At 32.8% G+C, this 9,136-nt stretch overlaps 1 protein-coding gene across 2 annotated transcripts; it reads right to left on the bottom strand.

Moving 5' to 3' along the window:
• Positions 1 to 1,534: 1,534 nt before the first annotated feature.
• LOC145031394 (transcription factor E2FA-like) lies at positions 1,535 to 5,560 on the bottom strand. Of its 2 annotated transcripts, none has more exons than XM_078979937.1 (13): positions 5,110 to 5,560; positions 4,289 to 4,451; positions 4,140 to 4,178; positions 3,971 to 4,056; positions 3,807 to 3,895; positions 3,655 to 3,709; positions 3,470 to 3,573; positions 3,343 to 3,391; positions 3,183 to 3,248; positions 3,038 to 3,114; positions 2,761 to 2,941; positions 2,265 to 2,331; positions 1,535 to 1,930 (listed from the first exon to the last, which is right to left on the bottom strand). In XM_078979937.1, the coding sequence occupies exons 1-13, from the start codon at positions 5,344 to 5,346 to the stop codon at positions 1,818 to 1,820; spliced, it is 1,326 nt and encodes a 441-aa protein (XP_078836063.1). In that variant the 5' UTR covers positions 5,347 to 5,560; the 3' UTR covers positions 1,535 to 1,817. The 2 variants fall into 2 exon arrangements, with proteins under 2 accessions (XP_078836063.1, XP_078836062.1); XM_078979936.1 differs by having other exon boundaries at positions 1,564 to 1,933.
• Between the last annotated feature and the right edge of the window lie 3,576 nt (positions 5,561 to 9,136).

Genomic DNA, 9,136 nt, shown 5'->3' with positions numbered 1-9,136 from the left:
CTAAAGCTCAAGCACGTCTAGGACAATGGTGTAGTTTACAAGTTTTTTTAACAACAAAAGTTACTTATGAATAGTGAACTTTTTGGTAGAAGCCCGAAATCACCTACTAGTTACTTCAAATCCTTAACGTCAATGAATGAACTAGAAACCACTTATTGAACAGGGTTCTATGGTCGGTCCGTGACCCCTGGATGCCGAAGGCATACTTGGGGTAATCTCGTAGTTCCTACGGGGTAGAGATGATGGGGTCGATCCATGGATTTTCCTTCCTTTTGCCGCATTTCGCTCAAAGGGTTGAAGGGAGATAGTGCATCAAGCTGTTCGCAAGGGTCAACTTGATCCTCTTCCCTAGGGATCCCCGATAAGGGAACCCTAAGAGAGCCGCCAACTCCAACTATCGTCCATGTACGATCCATACTAAATCTGACCAACTTGCCATCCTACCTCCTCTACGTTCTTGATATTCTTGACAACCCATCTTTGATAGTGAAAGAACAAAATCCGGATACATACCAATACCTATTACAGGTAGAAAAATGGAGATCGAAACAAATAACTCGCGCGGTCCAGAATAAAAAACATAAGCGTTTGAGTATTAAATAACTTATATCCATAGAACATCTAACGTAACATAGATAATGAATAAATAGGAGTTAATATCATTCCAATTGTCATTACAAAAGTGATGGTAATTTTATGCATTAAAAGATATTTTTAGCTGGTAATTATTCCTAAAAAGACTATCACTTCTGCAACAAAACCACTCATACCCAGTAATGCAAGCGAAATCATGGAAAAACTACTGAACATCGTAAATATTTTTGGCGTGGGGATAGCTACTCCGCCCATTTGGTCGAGATATACAAGACGTATTCTATCATAACTCGTTCCTGCCAAGAAAAAAAGTGCAACACCAATAAACCCATGAGGGATTATTTGTAAAATAGCTCCATTGAGTTCTATATCACTTATAGAAGGAATTCCTATAAGTATGAAACCCATATGAGATACGAAGGAATAGGCTATTCTTTTTTTTTAAATTGTGTTGGCCGGGAGATGTTGAAACTGTATAGATTATTTGTATTATCCCTACTATCATCAACCAAGGAGAAAATATAGAATGAGCGTGTGGTAATAATTCCTATAAAAAGTTTCATTAACGCCTAATTCATATCGAGTAGACCTTGTGAGAATTCTTAATTCATGAGTTGTAGGGAGGGATTTATATCACCACAAACAGAGACTAAAGCAAGTGTTGGATTTAAAACTATTGTTAAAGATTATAAATTGACTTATTATACTCCTGTGAATGAAACCAAAGATACTGATACTTTGGTAGCATTTCAAGTAACTCCTCAACCTGGAGTTCCGCCTGAAGAAGCAGGGGCCGCAGTAACTACCGAATCTTCTACTGGTACATGGACAACTCTGTGGACCGATGGACTCTTTGACTCTAGCTTATAAGTAGATTAAAAGGTCCACATCCTGGTTGTGTTCAAAATCCTAAAACAGGGTAATAAGTAATTGGGCTTTCCCTAACCAGGATCTTTTAAGACGTAATGGGCCTTGTCCAGGCCCAACTTTCATACGCAACCTTTGCCGACAATTTTAACTACCTTAGTCATAGAACAAAAGAAGAGTACATGGATATCATTTTTAAAAAATTAAATAAAATAATAAAAACTAAATTTAACTCGTTCCAAACAAGACCCTCATAACTTTATTTTATTTTTCAATTTTACAGTTTTACTGTACAACATACCCGACCCGTAACCCGCACCTTCAAATTCAATTGGATCCATTTGAGTTTTCATGTGTCATCTCTGAATAGTGACGTCAGCATTAACAGATGTAGGAGGTGTAGTGACGTCATCAGCTAATCCAAATTCCTCACTAAGTAAATCAACCCCATCCCACTCCATATCACCCACTACTGCAATCATGTAGTCAAACAAATATTATTACTTTTTTGAGTAAATTACAATTTTGGTCCCTATGTATAGCTGATTTTTTCAATTGTGATCCTAAAAACTTTTCTATTGCAATTTTGGTTCTTGTAAAGTTTTTTTGGTTTATTCTAAATAAAATAACTATTTTTGTTCCCTGATTTTTGCAATTTTGGTCCCCAACAAAAAACTTTACAAGAACCAACGTTGCAATAGAAAAGTTTTTAGGACCAAAATTGAAAAAACCAACTATACCCAAGGACCAAAAATGTAAATTACTCTTGTTACTAAAAGAAATAGTTTTAGAAGAAACCATACAATCTGTATTCCACATATCCGTCAATGGAACTTCTCTGTCCGACAAAAGCCAATAGTCTGCCTCGTTCTGCAATTAATACAGATTTTGTCACATTGACATCAGTATCAGTATCAGACATCAGTATCAATACCAAATTACCAATATCAATATCCGGTATCAGTATTATCAAGTATAAGTATCAGTATTATCAAGTATCAGTTATCAAGTATCAGTATCATCAAGTATCAGTATCAGTATCAATATCAATATTTTCAAGTAACAGTATCCGTATTATCAATTATCAAGTATCAATATCAGTATCAGTATTATCAAGTATAAGTATTAGTACCAATATCAATATCAATATCAATATCAAGTATCAGTATTATCAAATATCAGTATCAGTATCATATCAATATCAATATGTAGTATCAGTATTATCAAGTATCAGTATCAGTATCAATATTTAGTATCAGTATCAGTATTATCAAATATCAGTATCAGTATCATACTTACATCAACATCAGACGGAAGTATCTTTGTGATTCTCCCCGGTGAGGCGGTCATGCTACTATTCACATTTTGAGGGTGCGGTTCCACAACGACCGTCTCGGTTGTTGGATTATCATTAGAGCCGGAACTTGAAGCGATTTGCATGGGGACTTGTTCTTCAACCCCATCCATGTCTTCAAATTGACTAAAATACCCCCAAGTGTAACAATAAGCATTCCTATTTTACTAATACTAACTAACTCCATAAAAGCAAATAATTCGAAGAATTTACAAAAAGTACCTCACGAGATATAAGTCTATTGGACCCATTGTGCTTCTAAGAATTATTCTATATCGCCTTTGTGGATAATCAACAGCCTGATATATAATATGAATTGACTAAAATGCCCCTGGGTGTAAAATTTTGAATTTCCATATCTCCTTACCTCATCAGGATCCGGAACTTCAAGAGTAGTCCCATGTGGAGCCTTTATTGCTATCAGAGTTTCATTCTGTTGAATTATAAATAAATAAAATCTTTTAGACATTTTTTTTTATAAAAATAAATCAAGAAATTGTTGCATAAAATAAAAACTACAATTTCACCTGAAAGCATGGTAGACTTTTTATGTCATCTTCAGTCACAAAAAGCCATCTAAAACAATGCCATGTCAGCAAGAATCTTACATCTAAATACTAATCAAAGAAATTAAAAAAAAATAACAATAATTACTTTTGGTTGTTATCATCTTCACTAAATTCCCTCATTCTTTCTTGCATTTCTCTGATGCTTTCATCCAATCTTTGTTCTTCCATTGAAAGTCTTTGAACCTCTGCCTACAACCAAAAAAACAAAATTTATATATTTACAAAAAAAAAAAAAATTACAATAATATCCACTATCTGATATTCTGATACCTGTAATAGAGTGACATCATCCTCCAATTCTTCAGGTTTAGAAGAATCAAGGCCTCTAAAGATATATATATTTATAGATTTTCATGTAAGAATAATACAAATGTTGACTAAAGTCAAAGCATGCAAAATATATATATATATATATAACTTACTTCCATCGAATTCTGTTCTTGAGTTTTTTTTCAATTAGCCCAATGCCTTCAAGAACATTTGTTATATCATATATCCGCCTCTTTTGCACCTGTATTGTTATAAATTGTTAAGTATATAATTATATAAATTCTTAAGAATCTTAAAAACTAAAAAGGGTACTTACCTCCAAAGTATCAGCAGCATTATTCAAATCAACAATACCATCTTCAGCATGTGTAATGAGATTGATGAATTTCTTTGTTAAAAGACCTAAAAAGTTTAGAATTTTCCAATCAAGATAACTGTTTTCTTTACATTTAAAAGTAATATAAAATGTAGAAAGTAAAACTTACCAAGAGAGCTATCATATCGAGTAGCTGGAGAAGGTGATCCTGCATAAATAGTTTAAAATCAATCCAAGAAATCAATTCTTTTAAATAACAAAAACTGTGTTTTATGTTATAAACATGTTTTGACTTCATGTTATGTGTTAATGTATCACCTGTAATGTGAAGAGGGGATTGAGGAATGGGTTTGTTGCTCTTTGTACCCTTTGACCGACTGTTGACTTTTCCACCTTTTGCAGATACAGGAGTGCAAACTGGACTATTGACTGTAGATGCAACTTCATTGTAGTGGCTTGTTCCAAGTTTTCTCTTCACTTGCTGTGAAACATCAATTATGAAATGAATTGTGATATTGGTACATTGTGCTTGTTGTAAGATCTGTATCTAAGTTCTAAAGTCATCAATTAAGATTGCATAGCTGATAGATTTGTATGGATGCTTGTATGAAATATGGAATAGAAGAAAAGGGATTGAGCATTTAAGATTGTGAAGTCAAGATTCAAGAATGTTTTCTCAATTTCGCATTGTCTAAATACAAAGGTTGTAATCAATTAATCATCTTTGTCTAGACTCTAGAGTCCATTCTGTCACCTTGCAGTTCTGTGAAGATTAGAAACACCATAAATCAGAACTCAAAAGGTGAAGGAAGATAAACAGTAAGAGAGCTTATGGGATACTGAAAATGTAGTATGGTTCAGGGGAGGAACTGATTAGAAGAAACTGTAAACTATTTTACTAGTTGAAGCAAAATGCAAAGAGGCAACTTAAATAACCTGAATCGGAGATAATATAGTTACTATAACTTCCCTAATCTACAGATAAGCGAAGCAGAAGCAAGGGGCAAAATGATGCGGGAGCTTTGTGTTATAATCCTCAATGATGTAAGGTTACAATTATGCCAATAATTGGTACTAAATTGGGACAATTAGAATCATAAACCGGATAACTACTTCGACAAATACACATGAACAACTACCGGAGATCTAACGATGATGACTTCGGAGTCCTGATCGGCGGTGGTGACGATTCTCTTGCCATCATTTCCAGTCGAAAAGCGATGGTAATCATCGGAGGGTATAAAGGGCGGCTTTGTCGAATATAACGACAGGTGCCGTCTCATTGGATGAGGGATCGGTCCTCTTCCTCCGACACCCGCCGATGCAGGAGGTGGTGATGGCGCCTCATGGAGGTTTGAAACTCGAGCTTCCGACATTTTGTGAACTTAGAACTTCGAAAAAGAAGTTCTTCAGTGTCGATTACTGAATTGGGTTTAGGGTTTACAAGGTTTTGGGTGGATTAGGGAAAGTAAGAAAAAGGATCGATGAAAATGGAGGGTTTATTTTAGAGAGAGAATGCGAGGGTTTGAAGGGGGAAAGTGGGCAGAGATTAGAGAGAACAGAAAACCAGGGAAGGAGGGAATTTTTGGTTCGGAGTTCGGACAGATGTGGAGGGAAGAAAAATAAAAAAATAGTAAATTACACTTTTGGTCCCTTTGGTTTACATAAATCTACGGTTTGAGTCTAAGTTTTGAAAATTTTAATGTCGTCTAGAATCCTTAGATCATCAAGCTGCAGAGTAAAAAAATTATCATCATATGAAGAAGAAGACAAATTCTGTGAAATGTAGTTATGTCACAGATGAAATCGTAATATTAAAATCAAATAGCTAATAATTGGATGGTTGAAACATTTGATTTTCATGGTCCATGGGTTGAATGCACTTTTGGTCCATGGAAGCAAATCATTGAAATTGACTCTAATTTGTGGCTTTTTGAAGTTTAATATTAATATCTTGTTTTGGGTGTATAGATAATTGTTGCATGATCGGTGAAAATAACTAGAGGATACACTAGAGGTGACAATTGTTCGGGGGTGTGGGGGAAGTTGCAAAAGTCGCTAAATGATATTTAGTTAACAAGTACTCAACTTAAGCACAGAATAATTGGATTAGGTATATTATAAAGAAATTAATTTTAGAAAAATTATATATAAGATTGTTAAATCGGGAAGTTGTGTCGTATTTTTGTCTGACACGACACGACACGACAAAGTTGTGTGTAACACAAACATAACGCGACATGATATCGTGTTTTTTCACTAACACGAAAACGAACTAATTAAAACACAACAACACGATACAACACAACAAATATAACATTACATAACTATTAGTTTATTTAAGTGGGTTTTTGACACAGCGGCACAACAAAGTTTAGTGAATTTACATATTTAGTCGCTCAATAATTTTTTGTTCTCAATTGGTCATTAATGTTAGGAAATACTGGCTAATTAAGAGTTTGGGGAAAATTGTATCCGATTTATGAGTGACATGCTAACGTAGCTTGACATACGTGGGTTTGTTGAATGTTTTGAGTAAAACGTATATGGGATTTTTGGCACTGTAACACGACTAAGTTTCGCGAATTTACACATTTAGTCACTCAATTAACTGGTTGCTCTTGTATCAGGTCATATAACGATGTAATTGATAGGTAAATTTCAATTTTAATGGTCTATTAGGCACAAAAAATATTTGATTGACTAAAAATGTAAATTTGTCAAACTTTGTTGTGCTACAAAGCCAAAAACCTTATTTAAATCGTATTTAATCATACATAACACGACAAAAACGAAAAACACAAAAATGTTCAATCGTGTCGATTTGTGAACAGAACACGGCATGATACGACATCTTATTTTTAAACATGACACAAACAAGACACAAATACAAATTCGAATTTTGATTTCGTCCCGATTTCGTTTCGTGTCTTATACTTTTGTCATCTTGTATCATAAATGGACACACCTATATATATATATATATATATATATATATATATATATATATATATATATATATATATATATATATATATATATATATATATATATATAGAAAATGACTAGTTTTGTTTTTAGATAACGTATCTGTTTGTAACGAATTTTAATACTTGCTCTTATGAATCGTCTAACATCATGAATATGATTATTGTTTAAAATTGTGCCTTGATTATTAGGTTTATAAGAATCTTTAAGATTTTGCTCAGAGTTATTAATAGATTCTTGGATTTGCTGTATTTTTAAAAGAATATTTCTATTAGGAATACAATTCATCAAGATTTTGCTAGACGTAATTAAATGATTTAACCATGAATTTGATTAATTTGATTATTAAAAACGAGTACTATTTTAACAAAAATTTCAAATCTTGTAGAATTAATAGTTAGAATAACTCGAAATGAAATTATCATAAAAACAACACAACGATAGAATATTTTAGATAATACCTTCTTGAATTAGGCTTGAATTACAATCAGTACATACTTCTGGAGAAAGAATTATTTGAAAATCTAAAGACTTTGAACATCTACTAGTAGAAAGAGAGACTCTTGGAGATTTTTTAGACATGGGATGAACATTTTTTAGAGAATGAATTTTTTCTTGTGTCTTCAACTAAAGGATAGTCTCTATTTATAATTATCTTGGAGTCTTCAAAGTCTTAAAATCATCTAGTGATAAATTTTTTTGCCGTAAGAATCCATGGCCAATCAATAATTACTTGCAAGTGGTTGTCCTTGAAAGTGGTTGTCATTCATCTTTTGAAACAATTGTCGTTTGTAATCAATGACCATCTTCTTTTGATAAAGCAAGCCATTATAGAGCATCTTCTAAAGTTTTTTGTCTTCATATCATCATTGATTATAGATTTGATAATAATTTTGATAAAAATTGTTTATACATAAATACATGAATACCTACATAGTATATATGTATTCATACTTGAAAAACGAAATTTTGATAATAGAAGAAACGAAATATCCTACATTTAAAGTATTACATCAAATTTATGGATAATGATTTCTTATTCTTCATAAGGATCATCAAAAGGGTCTTGAGCGTCTTCAAATAAATCATTCTTTATAGATTTTGGAGAATCGTCAGAAACTGATGGAGTTTGGCGAATTTCTTGAAGTAATTTTTGAAGTTCTTGAGGAGAAGAGGTAGCAGCATCTTTAATTCTTGCAATTAGATCCACATCACTTTTGGGAAGACTGTTGATAAAAGTGGCTTCGACTTCTGGTTTTTGAATATATATTTCTTGATAATGTTTAATTACTGCTTGTTCACTAGCTTGAGAAATCTTCATTTTATCCCACCATTTTGAGTGAAATTGGCGATTAAGCCAGGGAGGAGAGGAGTCCTTTGCTTCTTGATAATGAAAAGTCCAAGACATTATCCATGGAACTTTAAATATCATAGTGAATTGTAACATGTATTCAAATTCTGGAATTTGTTGAATAAACAATTTTTTAAATTTGAGATATCCAACGTAAATTTCTTTTGGTAAACAATTTGGAAGAATACCCATATATTTGTACCAATTGATAAACCATCTTGGATATTCACAATTGAAGTTCAAATCAAAGAAGATAAACCATGAATGTGAATAATTCCGAATAAAGAATGCCTTAGTCCAGGCGTCTTGATAATCATAGTAAGAAAATTTGGGATAAGCAGGATAACTTATAAGAGGTTTTTCAGAGTGAAGGTTTGGAACCCAACTTTCTGGAGAAATGATTTTGATAATATGAGCTTTGCTAAAATCAATGTTTCCCTTTTTAGAATTAGAACGATGAACAAAATTGACTAAACCAGATTCTTGCAGAATAGCTTGATAATATTCTCGGGTTTTATATGAATCAACATAAAAGGTTTTTCCTTGTCCAAAGAGATGATTGGTGAGAATATGAAAACCTTGGTGTAACTTATGGATTTGAAAATCTTCAAGAATTTGAACTCTTAGGAAATTTGGATTAAGAACATAAGGAGTTTTTGTAGAAGGGCTAGGAGTAACAGATTTTTGAGTTTGAGGAGTGATAGGTTTTGCAAAAGGGCTTATTGTGTCAGTTGAAGTAACTTTTGGAGTAACAAGTTTTGACTGAAGGATATTAGAATAAAGTTGTGAATTCTTAGAAGTAGGTGTTAAAGGAGAAAAACAATTTT

Source organism: Lactuca saligna, chromosome 2 (assembly GCF_052625555.1).
Source record: "Lactuca saligna cultivar CGN05327 chromosome 2, ASM5262555v1, whole genome shotgun sequence".
Classification (NCBI taxonomy): domain Eukaryota; kingdom Viridiplantae; phylum Streptophyta; class Magnoliopsida; order Asterales; family Asteraceae; genus Lactuca; species Lactuca saligna.
This window is presented reverse-complemented; position numbering and strand designations above follow the sequence as displayed.

Excerpts from the sequence above, each read along its gene's own strand:
- LOC145031394 (XM_078979936.1), bottom strand. The coding sequence starts at position 5,346 with ATGTCGGAAGCTCGAGTTTCAAACCTCCATGAGGCGCCATCACCACCT. Across the intron at positions 3,249-3,342 it reads AAAGTCTACCATGCTTTCAG|AATGAAACTCTGATAGCAAT; the intron begins GTGAAATTGTAG and ends ATAATTCAACAG. Across the intron at positions 3,115-3,182 it reads AAGTTCCGGATCCTGATGAG|GCTGTTGATTATCCACAAAG; the intron begins GTAAGGAGATAT and ends ATTATATATCAG.